General features: G+C 38.3%; 1 protein-coding gene across 4 annotated transcripts in view; it reads right to left on the bottom strand.

The window, feature by feature from the left end:
• Positions 1-239: 239 nt before the first annotated feature.
• DOP1A (DOP1 leucine zipper like protein A) overlaps positions 240-17,796 on the bottom strand; it is a 109,870-nt gene continuing 92,313 nt past the window's right edge. For 2 of the 4 annotated variants that reach the window (XM_061207539.1, XM_061207538.1), the window contains exons 26-38: positions 13,495-13,561; positions 13,197-13,341; positions 12,941-13,020; positions 11,981-12,090; positions 11,571-11,720; positions 11,362-11,423; positions 9,706-9,858; positions 8,445-8,581; positions 7,504-7,559; positions 6,418-6,582; positions 3,389-3,518; positions 2,516-2,575; positions 241-714 (exon numbers count right to left, since the gene is read on the bottom strand). In XM_061207539.1, the coding sequence (XP_061063522.1) occupies positions 409-714; positions 2,516-2,575; positions 3,389-3,518; positions 6,418-6,582; positions 7,504-7,559; positions 8,445-8,581; positions 9,706-9,858; positions 11,362-11,423; positions 11,571-11,720; positions 11,981-12,090; positions 12,941-13,020; positions 13,197-13,341; positions 13,495-13,561 (1,621 nt within the window). In that variant the 3' untranslated portion in view covers positions 241-408. Of the gene's footprint in view, positions 715-2,515; positions 2,576-3,388; positions 3,519-6,417; positions 6,583-7,503; positions 7,560-8,444; positions 8,582-9,705; positions 9,859-11,361; positions 11,424-11,570; positions 11,721-11,980; positions 12,091-12,940; positions 13,021-13,196; positions 13,342-13,494; positions 13,562-17,796 lie in introns of all 4 variants that reach the window. The other 2 variants (XM_061207541.1, XM_061207540.1) reach the window with 2 other exon arrangements.

The following is a 17,796-nucleotide window of genomic DNA, read 5'->3' as shown; positions in this document are numbered from 1 at the left end:
TTTCTGATACTAGAATGTGGGTTAATGAGGGAAAGAAAAAAAATCCTCAACCAATCTAAATTAAACCAAGCCTGAAACCAATAGAAAAAAATGTGCAGTGTGTATTTGGCAGGTTTAAGACAACTCAGGACAGTAAAGCAATGGACCATAATGGACTATTTATGTATATATAGCTCTCTCTCAGGTGCCATAATCAATACGCGCCCATAATATTTAAGCTTGATTCAGGCCACAGTCAGACATTCGTTCTTATTTACAAATATTTAAATTAAATACAACCTGAAATGTGTTTCGTTACATACAAAAAAAAAAAAAGAAAAGAAAAAGAAAAGAAACTATACAACTCAGAGCAATGTTTGTTTTAAATAATTACATTTACATTTAAACTAAATGGAACCACTATGTTGCTCAAGTTTTTATCACCCCTTCCAGAAAATCTTTTTCTACCATCTCTTCTATTTTTTGCCTGGCTTTGCTGGAAAATGGTTTGTGGTTTTCCAGCTTCATGTCCTTGTTGGGGAAGGTGTTTGAGTAGAGGACGGGGCTCCCTGAGTGTCCTGCGCATCGGCTGGTGACTTTGCTGTTGAAGACTTGGCTGAGCACGTTGAAGAATGGCAGGAGCTGCTCAAGGCTGCGCACCGTGCAGATGGTGAGCAGCAAGTGCCCCGGCTCCCAGCCCAGCGCTCTCCCTGAGTTGTCCTCCTCCGGATTTTTCTGCAGAAAACAAAAAGGCGATTGGTACCAACAGACGATGCAGTATGTGAGAAAACTTAAGAGAATATAAACATCAGCAAACAGAGTTAAGAAATGAATACAAATGATGACATTAAGTCTCCATTCCAGACTTGCTAAAACGTTTGCTTCTGACTGAGGCCTTCTGGTGCCAATTATTAATTGTACATTGAGGGTCTAACACTGTAGTAATATTTTCCAACTTGAACGCACAAGTAAGCTTAGTTATTAGCTGAATTAGTTTTGCATTGGGACTGTCAGATCTAAAAGTTCACGTTGTGCTTTGCATATACTCAAAAAGCTCCCAGATTCCTGGATCCCCACTAATGTATCTGAGGACTAGGTCAAAATGACTGAAGAAGGGACAGAGAGTCTTATACATTTCACTACTAGTAAGTCAGTCAGTTACCTTGTGGCCAAATGGCTTAAACTTGCCACAGACAGCAGCAGAGTCCACAGTGAATCATTACTATCCGCACAGAGAAAGGAAAGGAACTCTCAGGAGAGACCCTGCCATGCGCTTCTGCGTTGTGCTAAACCACACGGGAGCAAAGCTGGACCTGGAGTCAGCATAATGCCAGGGTCAGGGCCCCGGCTCTGCTGCTTGCTTACTGTGGGTGTCCTGGGCACGTACAGAACAGTTCCTCACTTACAAGATGGGGCGATGAGGAGAATGTATGTGAAAACTCTTGTCAACTGCATAAACACAACAGTTTACGTACTTCAAGTAGCTAGTTTGAGAAGCCAGCTAAACTGTACACACACAGTTGTAGACATCAGTCTATCTAGAGAAAGTTCTGAGAGAACTGAAGATGTTTGAACTGGGGCAGAATCATAGATATGAAAACACACTGAGTAAAGATAATGAAAACAAACAATGAACTAGATAGAAAAAACTATCAAGTGGGACTTAGGAAGCAGAATTATTGTCTGTCATATTTGTTGACAAATGGAGCTTGCCTTCTAAGATGAGATGTTGCTGAGAAACTTTCATTGTTTACTTAATATTTTAATATCACTAGTTTCCTAGTGGAGAAAACAGATGCAAAATCCAGCTTATTTTCTCGTGTGTGCTTATAAAGTTTGTTTATTTTAAAATAAAATCCTGCTTTAAATCTATTTTCCTTTCTCAGAAGTCTACAGGAGCAAACAAGAAAAAAAGATCATCTAGTTCTTTATCTATGGCTAAATTTGAAAAAAAAAAAAAAAAAAGAAAAAATAGCCATTAGTTTATTTCTTAGTACGAAACCGCTTTCCTTTCTCTCACCTAATAACACTGCCTTTAATGACAGTCCGGGACTGATGCCCACACCACCTTCAGTCCCCTGAGTCAAAGTGCAATTCAATAGTCATTAAAGGGTCTACAGAAATGAATTTACTCCGAAGGGAAACGAGTAATATGCTTGAACCCTCTACATAGTTGATTTTCAAATGTAAGGAAACTATGATGTAACCTTTTGTTTATATTCTTGTCAAGATGTACCTTTAAGAGGACTTTTTTTTTTACTAAGCTCTTGACCAAGAACAGTGCACTGGTTTTAGTGTTTCTGCTTTTCTTAATCAGAACTACACCACCACCTCAATAATAAAATTAACAAGTCAAACATGTTTCTGTATGAACTATTTCTCCTTTCACTGCAACAGTCTACACTTGAAGAAAGACTTCCTTCCTGTTTACCTCTCTTGTCCTGTTGAAATCCAGACCTGGGTTTGTGTCTCAAGATTTGGTCCAGAGGTGGCAACTTTTGCTGCCATACCAGAAGCATCAAAAAGCCACCCTCACCTGATGCTTGGCCATCTCCAGTCCCTCCAAAATCACTGTCTTAAAGTCCTCCTCCTTGTCCTGTGGAAGGAAAGAGGAGAACTCATAGCCTTTGCTCCAGTGAAAAGTGGGCTTGGCCATGAAGACCTTGTTTAAGGTGTTTTGGATGGGAAAATGCTTTCCAATCAAAACATTTTTTATTCTGTGGGACAAGTGTTGTGCAAAAGACTGTCATGTTTATCCCTTAGATAAGGGAGGAGTTTTATAAAAACTCATTACTAATGAAATGCAGGGATGACAAAGTACATGTGCCTGTAATCACATTGCTTCTGGATTTGTTGTCATGATTATTTTTTCTGACCCTGCAATATCAACATGAAAGTACCCAAGTGCTCTCCTAAATTCTGGACTCAACTTTCATCTTTCATCTCTTCTTTTACTTATTAGTCCCTAAAGAAACAACTTGATTTTAAATCAAGTTCCACATGTCCTTCAAGGACAACCTCCTTTTAAATCACTGTCCTCCATTCCATCTCTGTAGTGTGTGGAATGTGGTTTAGGAGCTGCTGCCTGAATAGGGGACCCCAGAAGACTGGAAAATTTCTGAGCACTCAAAGCACATACTACAAACTAGGGCTCGCAAAACAACCCAGATCGTCCCCAAATTGTATAATTTATTTTTGAAATTTTCTGAATGCAAGGAAAAGATGACAAAAGGTTTGTAACAAAGGCCTACTGATGAACATAAGAAACTCACTACTGTTTTCTTGGGTAAAGATCTGTAATTAATTAGCCAGATGCACAGTGGAAGATGCACATAAGATACGATATAAGTATATTTTACAAATTTTATCTTCTTACACTTAACAAAAACAAATTTAAAAAACGCAATACCTTTGCCCTTTTCCGAAGAAGTTTTGCAAGTCGTACTACATAAGGTTTAAATTCTCGTTGATGTATGCCCTGCCTTCTCACTTCCAAACCGGAATCATCTGAGGCTTCTGGAATAAAGGCCCATCGGTACCTACGTATAGAAGAATGATACCAATATCGGTAAGATGCACGCTGTGCCGTCTAAGACAAGGCCACATAAATCCAGTAGACACATCATGACCCCACCACTTATACAGATTCACATACCAGGTGTGCCACTTGTAGCCCTGTCACCTTGGGCATGTTTCTTAACCTGAGCCTTTATCAGTAAATAAAGACACTATTAACTACCTCATAGAGGTGAAATGAGTACATGAACATTTTTAATGAACAAATGAAATTTGGAAAGTACTCAACACCATTTTTCTCAAGAGCACAACACAAGTAACTTGACAAATGTTTCCGTGCTCATTCATTACTATATAGATAAAAATCTCCAACATATACTTGGCCAGATGTTCCCTAACTACACAGTAAGGGGGCAAAGAACTGAAAGGATTTAAGAAAGATTTAAGTAGGACTTCTTTCATACTTCTATTGTATTTTTATTTTAAATTTTGTCTTTAATAAGTAAAATTAATATCTGTCTATGGAAAAAATTCAAACAGTATAAAAGGGCGTACCAAAGAAAGGCAGTCTCCTTCCCACCACAGGCTCCACCAATATTGCCAGTTTTGTATATATCCATCCAGAGTTTATGCATAAAAGAGCACATAGTCACACAAGCAATCCCCTCCTCTTTTAATAAATAAAATGATTGCTTATTTTAATTACACATCTTGGAGATAAGATCATATAAAACAGCATCCTTTTTAACAGTTACATAGTACTCCAGTGTTGGAAGGTACTGATTCAACCAGTCTCCTAGATTGTCCGATTTCTTGCTATTACAAATAGTGCCATAATGGATACGCTTGTATAACTGCTGCCTTTTATGCATGTCTGAGAGGACAGTGATTGGAGAAATCCTTGGATATAGCAGAATTACTGGCCTAAAGAGAATCTGTATTTTGAATTTTGGTAAATATAAACCTCTTTGGAGAAAAATTAGACAATATCAATGTACTCTTCCAACAAGAGTAAGAATGTCTCTATTGTTAAGGGTAAAAGGAAGTACACTTTTAGATCTTTACCATGCTGATAGTTATTAGTAACTTTAATTGGAATTTCTCTTATGAGTATGACTGAGCACCTTTTCCTGTGTTTTACAAGCCATTCCTTTTCTCTGAACTATTTGTTAACCCTGTCACTGGCCCATTTTTCTATTGTGTTATCCATTTTTACATATGAAGCAAGTTAGACTTGGTCATATACATTGTAAATATCTTTTCCCAACTCAATGCTGCCTTTTAATCTTTATGGTATTTTTTAGTCACACAGAGACTAAAAATAGTATGTAACTAAATTATGAAATATTTTAAACTTTTGAAAAAAAATCATGCTTAGAGAGATATTACCCTTTCAAGATTATTAAATTCTCCATGTTATCTTTTATTACCTTATAGATTTTTTGAAAAAAGACAGTAGTTAAAAGAAAAAAAACTGTAGTTGATATTACATCATTTTTATCTCTTTTCTGTAACTATATCTTGACAAGTAAAGAGGACAAACTCATTTTGGTTCTCATTACAGAAGCTGAAAGGTCACTACTGTGAGCATAATATTCTTCCTAGAGCATGAAGACTATAGTTGCTGTTACCTCTGTGAACATAAGCATCCTAGTTAATTTTGGCCACTTTCCTACAATTCTGCTTAGTATCCTTTTCTGAACTTCTTCAGGAGTAACATCAGTTTAACAGACACCCAACCACTGAAATTCATTAAGAAGTGGATATATATAGTTTTCAAATGGAAAAAAAATTAAAGGAACTGGAATTAATGTAAAAAAATTTCTAGTTCTTACCATTAAATTTAATGAAAAGTAAGCTTGAGCAACAGAAATTTTTAGAGATTTAAGTATATCCAAATATAGAAAAAAGATTCTGGTATCTTACTCTTTATCCTATTAATATTCCATTCCAGAAGAAGAATATAACACAATTTTATATATTATATAAATACATATTTGATCATGTGGATAAATTCTCAAATTAGCTACACAGTGATAAAGCAATCTTATATAGTTTGCCTATTATTTTAAAAATTTAAATATGAAAAATCGTAAGTAAATATTTTTGAGCACTTATGAACAAGGCATTTAACTTCCATTAATTTTCTCCCTATTCCCCTCTGCCATTTCTAGTTCAATTCACTATCATCTGAAAGAAGAGCCTCCTTGTTTCCAGTCTTGCCCACCTCCCATCCTTTCTCCAAACTACACAGCCAAAGTAAAATTTCTAAAATACAAGACTGATAACATCACTTCATTCCTTAAAATTCATGCTTCAGTGGCTTCCCACTGTCCTTAGTTAAAGTCCAAGTCCTCGAATATAGCTTGTAAGTCCTTATGTAACTCGAGCCCTTTCCAGCCTCGTATCTCAACATGCTGCTCCAGCAATACTGACCTTTCAACACTGCAGACACACCAGGGCCATCCAGCCTCTAAGTCTTCACCCCCGCCTCCCCCAACCATCACCCCACCTCCTCAGTGTAAAACTCCCCTCAGGCCTGCTCTGACCCCTAGAGCTCGGAGGGGTCTCCGCTGTGTGGCCTCACAGCATCCTGCACAGCTGCTCTCAGAACACCCATGGTGTGTTTAACAGCTTGTCTCCTACACTGGACTTGAAGCTCTTAAGTCACGTACCCCCCTGCCTCACGTGTGCTGCCTACTCAACTTGTTGACTGAATGGTCTGTCAGTCTTAATATACCCACAACGACCATTTCCGATACCTTCCAACAACTGTTGCCCTACCATCCTCCTGCCAAAACAATTACATTTTAATAAAAATTATGAATACTTCAACTTACACAAAAAACTTTATCTTAGATGTCACCAACCAAAGCAAATGCGTTTCAAAAATATCCATTTAATATCCTTACTTTTACTTACATCTGAAACTGAGGAAGATTTTCGGAGGGCAATGCCAGAGCCAAATCCAAGAATTTGCAAGCAGAAAGATAGAGGTTTAACCACCGCTGGCTGTTATATGAAGTAGAAAAGCCATTACCTCCTGTGTAGGTCGTCTCCAGACCAGCCACAGAGGGGCCTGAAGTCCTATAAGCAGGAGACGGTGCTGTCAGCAGTTGGACCCACTTACTAACAGGTAATTCCTGGAAAAATCTCAAAATGCCAGCTAATATTTTTCATAATCATTCTGATAAATGTACCAGTAATTGCTAAGCAAGTTCATGACTAAGTTAATATTACTGTTCTCAAATCAAAAATTAATTTTTCTTCTTTAAATTTTAAGAATGTAAAAATAGTAGAGAATAACTTGTTATACTCGAGAAGTATAAAAATACAAGCTGTAAAACCAAGAGGCCTCCCTACTACTCAGGGTCCTTCTGCAAGGATGGTGGGAGGGAAACTTTCTATAATAATAACACAGTTATTAGTATAGGGGACTCTCTTTTATAAACCTAGGATTAAATAAGAGTAAAATATATTCAAGACACACAGTGTTAAAGGAACTTTTTAATTTATAAACTTATTTGTACAAAATTCCTAAATAAAAATAAATTATATTTAGTCACATATTAATAAACTGCTTCTGCTAAAAAAACCCCAAAATTTTAGTACATTAAATTGAGATCATCCTGGAAGATACGGACATTTGTATACCTTAGTTACAGGTTACCTGCCATAATAGGTTTTGCTGAATGTTTCAGGAAAAAGATCTGACCTACTAAAACCAATACTGCTCACATAGCTGAAACAGTATGCTTTGCTTTAAACTAAATTTGTGTCTAGAGGCCAAAGGCCACACATGTTGATAGTTTAATTCAGTCTAAAATACCTAAGGAATACATGAAACTGTATTATATCCAAATATGAACAACTGGATAATAACGGACTAAATACATAAAGTGTTCAGATAAAATAGTGTCTATACCCTCCTAGTTGTAAAGTAACATTCTGGATGATTTTAGGATACTACACACTGACAAGACTAAATCAAAATGAATTAAATATTACCGTGAAATGTCTTCATCAGCAGTGAGTTCCTGCTCCATCAGTAAAAATACCTGTACCTGAAGACCATGGAAAAAGTGTCAAATGTTTATTTAATCCTTCTTTCAAGTTATCTTTAGGCTATATTTTCATTAATCCAAATACAGATTTTATGATACAACTTTAGGATCTTTAAATTATACTTAGTTTCTAAAAGTAAAACTGAAAATTCAGCACAGAGCTTTGCTACTCATTTGGCAGAGGTGAGAATGAAAGCATGGTCTTATTTGGTGATATGGAACAGAGATACAGTTATTAAAAAAGGAAAAATATTAAAGCCAATTTCTTTGTGGGGAAGTTATAATGCTGGGTTTTCGGAGTTACAGATTCCTGTCCCTTTCCTTTCTCATCTCTTTCCCCAGCTCCCCACGTTGTTCAGATGAGGGCGACAGGGTATGGTTTGGGAGGGGAACGGACTGGTGTAGTGGGACTCAGGAAGGTTTTATTGTTTGGGGGTTTACAAAATCTTGTCAAAGTCTCTCTGAAGCAGCTTACCTGGGTAAGTGCTGCACTTCAAGAGTGATACATGCCCTATGTCAGGCCATCTAAATCTAGCTAAACCATCTCTAATCACTCTCAAGGTGCTGCAAAAGGCAGGAACCAGGCCTGGCAGCCATGACAAAGTTAAAACTTTGGTGTAGTTGAGAATGAACTAAACCAGATCAGAAGAGGTCATGATTCGCAAGGAGCTGATAATTGCTAATGTTGCATATTTCAAAGTTTAAGCTGTATGGAGACAGAATCTGACTTGTTTTACTATTTTCATCTGTACAAATTTTCAGTAACAGGCTTAACTAGAGTTCAGTTCTCTTCCAAGATTAGTTTTTATCCAGTAAGCATGTTGATGCTTGTCACATGGTTTTATAATTTAGATTTATTACCTAATTGAATTAAAATTAACTCACAAGTTCTGTGATCATGGTAGGCCAGAGTGAGGTAAGATGTTGCGGAGACATTCTTAAAAGTAACACTCTGAAGAACAGGAACACTTGAGAGTGAAGAGTTGGCACCTGGGGCAAACGGAGACTCTCAACCAATCTCTCTGAAAGAAATACAGTATATTTTCAATATCAAAATAGAATCATTTTCATATAAACTTTTCTATATAATCTAGTTCAGTACTTCTCAAACTATCTATGATGATCAACTTTTTAAATAATTTCCAGTCTGTTGCAGATCAATACTTTCATAAAATATAATAAAAATGAATTACTAGAAAAAATCAAATTAAAAAAAGATAAATAACATACAACACCATGTTCTTATTACTAGAGTCAACAGATTCTATCACATTGCTATAAAGGCTTAAAATGCTTACTCTACATTTCTGAACTTATCATGGATGGAATAACAGACTGATACTGGTCCATGGACCATACTTTGAGTAGCACCGACCTAGTCGACTTTAAAAAAAATCACAGGACAAATAGTGTGCATGTTGCACACTGGACATTAGGTATAAAGGGTTAGAAAAGGAGGAGTCACTTATCTTCTGAGAGAGAGAAATAATCTCAGTAAAGAGATGACAACTGGCATCCCCAACCCCGTCCCCGCACAGCCTACTGAGGCTGGCTGCTGCACAAGCACACTGACGCAGCAGCAAACAATACTGCCTGGGGCAAGGTCACTCCCATCATGGAGCCATTTGGTGGCACAGGGCGATGACTGCCCTGATACCCTTCAGGACACAGAGAGCCACCAAACCCATCTGATGAAGGTTATCAAAAACCTTATACAACCCCCTACCCTGGCCCCAAACTCTAGATCTCCACCTACTTCTAGCTAAAATAGAGGCTACGCCTCTATTTCAGACCCCTCCTTTAAAGGTGTATAACCTCTCATCCACAACAAAAAAACCCACTAATATGCCTGTCTGCAGTAAAACAGTCTTACACCTCATTCTCAAACATGAATTCCTAGGAAATTTGACCCAAACAATAAAATGGAGACCATGTTTAGGCCAAGTCCTATAAACTCAGTGTTTGATTTCTTTTACATACTAGTGATGATAATTTTTGTCGTTTCAATAGAACAAATTTCTAATTCAACAACATTCTCCATCTACCAACACTTCGTATATTTCACCCCAACTTACAACTTATGGAAGGTAATTTCTAAGGAACCAAAAAATTTGGAAAATAGAGAAAATAGTTTTCCACTATTTACCTTGTATATCTGGAAGATATTTCTGATACTGGTCAATTTCACTGCTAAAAATAGCAAATGCTAATCTTTTCAGAAGCATGGCTCTCTGCTCTAGCTCCACATCACGGTTTGCAAAGAGATTAAGTGAACTGCTTTGAGCCACAGCTACACGAGCTGGAAGAAAAAAAAAAAAGCAAGTGAGAGAGGCTGTGATATAGTCATCAGGCGATTTGAAAAAAGATGATCCTGTTTTTTGTTTTTAAGAATGTCTAGACCCTATGACATCCGGGAGAGAGGACCTGAGGGTAGAGGACCTGGGGCTCCTCTCCGAGGCAGAAGGACTGGCAAACAGATCTAGCATATACAAGCCAAAGACCAAGGGGTGGGAATTGCAATGTGGAGAGAGAAAAAAATTTAGAACTGTAGGTTTCAGAAGGTAAAATCACTAACAATGCCGTTTTATAAAACCCTTTATTATTTTAGGCCATCTGCCGAAATCCTTCTCATTGCTTTAAAAATTTCTGGCCTGGCCAGGCCTAGCCTACCTAGCTCTCCTTCCTCATGTCTTGTACTCACCCCCATTCCCTCTCCTGCAGGCACACTGTCTTGCTTGCTCTTCCTTGAATTCACCGAGCTTGTTCCTACCCTGAGACCTTTATTATTTTTGTCCCTTATTCCCAGAATACTCTGTCCCTAGGCCTTCTCATGGTTGGTTTCTTTAGTTTCACATCAAATATGAGCTCTTGAGCTGTTATTTAAAATCTATCGTATCACACTATTTCCTTCGCAACTTCTTACCTACTGTCTGAAATAATCTTATCTATTGGATTAAGGTGAGCATAATGCCTGGCCCATTTTGGTCTTTTAATAAATAACTGTTAAATAGATGAATCTGAACCTTAAAATAAACCTGTGAAGACTAGAGAGGATACGCTGTCCCTTTTCCAGAGGGGGAAACTGCAGCTTGGGTTAAGAACTGACAAGAAATTCTACAGATTCATCCAACTTCACTGCTATTTAAGGTCATTAGTTTAATAACTTTCAAACTTTTAGAAAACCAAGAAAACCTTTTTTTTTCCAGATTAGATACTATGAGGAAGCCTAATATATAAGCCAGTAAGATGGAGAAGAAGTGGGGTGGGGAGCGATTCTGGCGTTCCTGGCCCCTCTCTTTCTTCCTTCAGAGAAGATAAACACAGTCCCAGGACTCTTTTTTGGCCGAGCCATGCAGCGTGTGGGATCTTAGTTCCCCGACCAGGGACGGAACTTGTGCCCCCTGCAGTGGAAGCTCGGAATCTTAACCACTGGACCGCCAGGGAAGTCCCCAGAGCCCCAGGATTTAGAGGGAGTTGTTTGCTAGGTTTGTTCTATTGCCTGCCTTTCTCGGCCTCCCTACCTGGCAGTCCTTCATTCGTTCAATGATTACTTACTGAGTGCCATGTTCTATGTTATGTGCTGAGGAAACAGTTTGGAGACAAATTTGACATGGCCAAATAGTTTTACTTATTATTTATCAACTATGTTGTCCTTTTTAAGTTTTAACATTATGTTCCTATCAGGTACTAAGTATAACTTGACAAAGAGCTAATTCAACAGTTTCTAGAAAAGAGCAAAGTAAATACGAATGGATCCTGTATAGGAAAGACACTGCTTAGGTTGTCACCCCACAATACTCACTCATCAAATCTCTAAATGTCGTCTTATCATGTGTCATCAGATTGTCCATAATTGCTCTCCAACTGAAAGAGACAAGGATTATGATATGTAAATAAGATTTTGTTGTTGTTTATTATTATTAAAAAAATGTTCTACTTTGCAGATGGTAGTTGATTTCAACAGACTTTGTGAGGTGCATTATCATGTTGAATAGAAGCAAGATGACTTACTGATTAACACAAGAGGCATCCATCTGAAAGAAGGTGGGATCCATAAAGAGGTCAAAGGCTTCTTTTTTCCAAGCTCTCCGTGTGTACTGATACCCACTAAGGCTGCTAAGCAGCTGGACACAGGCTCGATAACTAGGGGCATTATGTGCACTAGGAGGAAGGAAAACCACTTTAACCTGTATGTTATAACTTTAATCATCATATTACGTTATACCTAAGTGTTCACATTTACCTAAAGCACTGATGGGAAATAGAAAGCACTATAAGAGAAATAATTTTTTTTTATCACTATAATTCAAGGTAAAAATAAAGTCATTTTGTGGTAATTCCAAAAATGACAATAAAGGAACACAATTTATTTTTAACAGAGTATGAGTTAACTAACACATCTAGTTAAATAATAATAGTACCTGTGATTTCGGAGGTAGGGCACAACATAATGCATAATATTTACAAGTAAAGGAATAACCCGTTCTTTTTCATCACTGTAGAAAACCATATCCAAAAGATGAGCCAAAACCTAAAAAAATGTAAGAAATGAAATGGAACGTATAATCTGAGAGCTGAAACTGACAGCACTTAGAGGTGGTTTTCAGTCTGTAAGAAAACCTAGAATACCTTAAAATTAGAAAAACCTGAAATCAAATCTCCTTAAGCCATTTTTACATGAATGGTTTCTGCCACAATTTGCATTTTTTTCCATTATAACTATAGGATATAAATATGGGCAAATTTTACTATTTCTAACCAAGACAGGGAAGAAGAGAAAAAGAGAGGTTAAGAACCTTCCAATGTGACAGTGAGTAAACAGCAAATTTAAGACTAGAAACTCAGTATTCTCTTTCCCTGACTGGGTTACGAGGTGGCTTGGGAAAAATCCAACCACATGAATTGAGCTGCAACTCTGTCATTTGGTCTTAGTCATACTGTTCTAATCTCTGTGAGGCTCAGTACCCACATCTGTAAAGGGGAAACAAAAATGACCTGATAACAGGGTATAAAAAAGAGCATGTCAGAGGATGTATATAAAAATGTTTGGTAAACTGTAAATACTTTGTAGTGGCAAGCATCATTATACCACCTCCACCGTCCCCTACCATACTGTGATACAAAAGCACTTACCATTTTTAAAAAGTACACTTTTAAAAAACAGTGCGTGGTGGGGAGCAATATCTAAAGTTATTATCACTAATATTTAACAAACTACTAATCTGAATACAAAGTCAAAACTTTATTTTATATAGTGATTTCTTGAAGTACAAAACAGTTTTTCAAATTAAAATCTTCTCTGTAAGAATTACTTGCTAATATTTAATTGTGAAACTGTTTACTTGAAAGTTCACGTGAAAAAACCCGATGATGTTGTTTACCTCAGAGAGTAATGTCAGTGCATGGACACTATATACAGAAGGAGTTATGTTTGAGGTTTCCATTGCAGGTGATAACATATCTAATAAGCAAGAGACAAGACAGGTAAAGATATGGTTAGTTTTTTTTCCCACTGAAAAAAGCTACCTGCTAAACACAAGAAAAGAGACGATTTGACTGTACCTACAGTGCTGACTGCAATAAATTCTCAGTGAATAGATGCCTACCAATATAAACTTAAATGTCTGAGATCAATACCTTCAACATCAGATTCCAAATTGGTTCCATCTACCATTATTCTGGGAGAAGGTTTAACTTCAAGATTTCGCCGCAGCCATGTTGTCTGTTCCAAAGAAGAACCAGCGATTGCACCGATCGCATCCACTATTTTATGAGTCACATCCTGAAGAAACAAGAATAACCCATTATACCTATGTATGTACACGGGTGCACACACAAAACTTCACAGATGATCTTATCTGACTTCCCCATTTTAGACCTGAGGTACTGAGAAACACAGAGTTTGCACAACAGCTCTCAATTCAGAATGACTTACCTGGAGGTCTCTTTGGTCTTTTTTATTTTCCAAACTAGGGTTTTTCATAATAAACTCATTCAAAACCCTAAAAGGACCAAAGAAAAAAACAAACAGGAAATATCAGTGTAAAGAAAGTGATGCAATCTAATTTTTCACAGTGAGCAAGTGGTTTTGTGGCCTGAATTTCTATTTTATATGTGTAATGAATGTATATATATATGGATATCCTATGACTCAGGTGAAATGCATAAACATATGCATGAAAGACCTGTACAAGGATGTTTATAACAGCATTATCTGTAAAATCCAAAACAGGAAAGAACCCAAATGTCCAGCAACAGAAGAGATAAATTGTGGCATATTCATACAATGAAACACTAAACAGCAATGCAAAGGAATAAATTATAGCTACATGAAATTACGTGGATAAATTTTATAAACATATGTTGTGTGAAAGAAGTAGACACAAAATAAAATATTTATATATAATTATTATTCAAAACAAGACAAAATTTATCTGTGTTGTTAGAAGTCAGAACAGCGGTTATCTTGGGGCAAAGGGAAAGGACAGTAATTGGGAGGGGACCTGAGGGGACATATGATGTCTTCCTTCTTAATTTAGGTTTGTGGTTGAACAGTTGGTATGTTCACTTCATAATAACTTGTGGAGTTGTATACTTATAATCTGTATGTTTTCTGTATGTGTTTTATACATCAACAAAAAATTTTAAAAATACCCCAAATCCCACCAATCTTAAACTGTAATATAAAAATGGTTTCTTGTGTGTGTGTGTGTGTGTGTGTGTGTGTGTGTGTATAGATAGACAGGTATAAAAGATTAAAAATACTTCATGAATGGAAAAAAATCCATTTCCATTGTTTGCTAAAATTCCACTCAATATTTACCTTGACTTGCTTTTATTAAGATATGCATAATTATTTCCAAACTAATATGAAAAGTGATATTGAAGAGCAATCATATCAATTTCTATTTTATAATTAGGAATTTTTAGAGGATCAGCGGAATGGTTGGGGGAAAAAAATAAGCCACCAGAAATTTAAAAAGGGAATTTTCTAGTATAACTGAAAATGTCCAACTTTTAATTTAAACACTCAGAAGATACACACATTGAGAAGGAGGTAGGATCCTCCATTATCTGAGAAACAAGAAAGGAAGAAAAAAACAGGTGAGGAAACAGTAAAATCTTGTGGGGGAGAAGCTACAAGTCATAATAGATGGCCTTAATTTTTAATGAAATCAGCCAGCAGGATATTTGGTGATGATTCAAAGAACTGTCCATATTCCCTCTTTGAGCCTTAGAACAATTCAGAGGGAGGTAAGGCAGGTACTGTTATTCTTGACAGACGGGAAAATAGTGTTGGAGAAGTTTACTGATGTAGCCAGGGTGCCAGAGATGAGGGTTACAACTAGAGATGAGAAGATACGAATCAGAAATCTTTACGAGAACGTTGTTTGAGTTCCAGTGTTCACCGTTATCTGTCGTCACTAAAACTTATCACACACACTAGTTATCTTAATTGTTGATCCAGGAATCACAGACACTGAGTCCACTGCTCTTTTCATTACGCCTTCAATGTCTAAAACTCCTTCAGCCTTTTGGTTTATAAAACAGACAGCACGAGGGTCTAGGGATCATCGTGACCCCTGAGGTTCTTGAGCAGGATTGCTAGCTCGCTGTGGCCGGGCTGGGCTCCCAGTGTTACTCAGCTTCTACAGGCTGATCTGCTCTCCTCCAGCTCTCATCTCTGTCTCTCCACCCCTTCTCTGCTTCCTGGTGGAAGACTACACTCCTACATTTACCAGAACACTTGAGGCCATTTTACTAAAGAGCCCTCACTTTCCCTCCCCTCCACTTCAAAATTTTCTAGACCACTGGTTGCCAAACCAGAATCACCAGTTCCCTTAAGGACAACAGAGAAGCTAAGTCTGTGTATATAGATCCCGACAACTACCCATTTAAAATCACCACCAGAGGGCTTCCCTGGTGGTGCAGTGGTTAAGAATCCACCTGCCAATGCAGGGGACACGGGTTCGAGCCCTGGTCCGGGAAGATCCCACATGCTGCGGAGCAACTAGCAACTAAGCCCGTGAGCCACAGCTACTGAGCCTGTGCTCTAGAGCCCACGAGCCACAACTACTGAAGCCTGCGCGCCTAGAGCCTGTGCTCCACAACAAGAGAAGCCACTGCAATGAGAAGCCTGCGCACCTCGACGAAGAGCAGCCCCCGCTCGCCTCAACTAGAGAAAGCCCGCGCACAGCAACGAAGACCCAACGCAGCCAAAAATAAAATTACCATCAGAGCTACAGAGGTTGAACAGAAGGAACAGAAGGTCAAAGTTCTTTGCACTTGGTTGAATTTACATCCATTCAGCGTGATAACATGTTGACTGTGTGAAGTAATGTAACCCAGGTTGGAGAAAAGTGTATTCCCTTTCCTTCCCCTCTTCTGTCTTAAGCAGTCCTTTTCAAACTTTAGGGTGTACTCAAATCACTTGAGACTTGTTAAAATGCAGATTCTGATTCTGGTGGTCTGGGGTTGAGATTGAGACTCTGCATTTCTAACAAGCTCCCAGGTGACTCCAGTGCTGCTGGTTGAAGGATCAACCTTTGAGTAGCAAAGTCTTAGAGAAAATGCAGCAGGACTTCCCTGGTGGCGCAGTGGTTAAGACTCCGCGCTCCCAAGGCAGGGGGCCCGGGTTTGATCCCTGGTCAGGGAACTAGACCCCACGTGCATGCTGAAACTAAGGAGCCCGCCTGCTGCAGCTAAGATCTGACATAACCAAATAAATAAATTAATTAATTAAAAAAATGCAGCCTTCTTTCTCACTCTTACACCTGCCATTCCCTGGTCTCCATCCCCTCCCAGCTGTCTCTGGAATCTGGTGCTATCAAGGAGCCCCACTCTCTCTACAATCTTCTGTCTAGCACTCTCCTCTTATATAACACTTATCATAGGCCAGGCACTATTCTAGGAATTTAACAAATATTAACTCATTTAATCCTCGTAACAACTTTATGAGGGGGGCACTATTATCGTCCCCATTTTACAGATGGAGAGGTTAATAACCTGCCCAAGGCCATACAGCAAAGAAGTAAAGGAGATGGGATCTGAATCCAGGTAGAGTCTTTGCTGTTCGCTACTCAACATCCTCAGGTCTTCCTTACCATTAATGATGACTTTCAAATCACATTTCCTCCTTCTACCTTGTCAGTTCTTTTTCTTCTCATGATCACACATTCAAAGAATAATCCACACTTACTTTCTCACTCTAACCCTTGCTGTGTTTATCGTCTCACCAAACTCCTCTCTCCTAAATCACCAATCCTCTCCAAATCATCAATAAATACAGCCTCTTATTATATATCATCTTCCTTAATCTCTCTGAAGGGGTTAGCCATGCCCTCTTAAATTCTCTTTGCTTCTAGAACATTGAATATACCTGTTTTTCTTCTAACTTTCTGATGCTTCAACGTTTGCTTTTCTATTTCCTTTGCTGGCCCCCTTTCCTTCTTTTTTTGTCCTGTTGTTTCAATCCCACCATCCACAGCACACAAACTTGCTACCTCCCACTAGAAACAATTCCTAGTCCGTCTTCTTTTCCCTCTGATCCATTCTACTATTAACTTGCCAGTCATGACCCTCCTCAAAACCTGCCATCACTCCCACCCCCGCCCAAGACCAAACTTCTTAATGAAAATGCAAAATCCTTCCCCCTTCTAGCTCCCGTCTCCCTTTTCATCCACCCACCATTCCACTGCTGTGCCCTACTTCATAGCCAAACCAGACAAGGCACCTTGCCCAGTGTACCCCTCCCCTTCCTGCTCCACAAAGGCTTTCTGCTCCTACCACCTCCATTCACTGAGCAAATACTTCTTAGGGACATATTATGAACCAAGAATAATGGAGAGCAAAAGACAGACATTGCCTAGGACATCATGGTGCATGCAGTTAAGGGTGACTGGAATTTATCAAATAATCACACACATTATTAACATAGATCAGGAAACAACATGACAGAGAGAAAATGACTCTTCCAAATCTTTTTATGTTTAGGGCCCTGAACTCAAATGACCCTCCTCTAGGAAGTTCCCCTTCAGCCATCCTACTCACCCTTACCCCTTTCAATCCCACACTTTCTCCTAAGTGACTACGGTTGCAACAGCTTTATGTTAGCACATTTACATTTTCCATGTGTATAAACACACGATGTTCCCTCCGAATCCTCCCCCCTTTTTTTTTTACTGGCCTCATATTATACATCTAGTTCTGTACCTTGAGAATCCTATGAGAAGGTAGA

This window comes from Eubalaena glacialis, chromosome 12 (genome assembly GCF_028564815.1).
Source record: "Eubalaena glacialis isolate mEubGla1 chromosome 12, mEubGla1.1.hap2.+ XY, whole genome shotgun sequence".
In the NCBI taxonomy this organism is placed as follows: domain Eukaryota; kingdom Metazoa; phylum Chordata; class Mammalia; order Artiodactyla; family Balaenidae; genus Eubalaena; species Eubalaena glacialis.
Note: the sequence above shows the minus strand (reverse complement) of the source record. Positions and strands in the feature narration are given on the sequence as shown.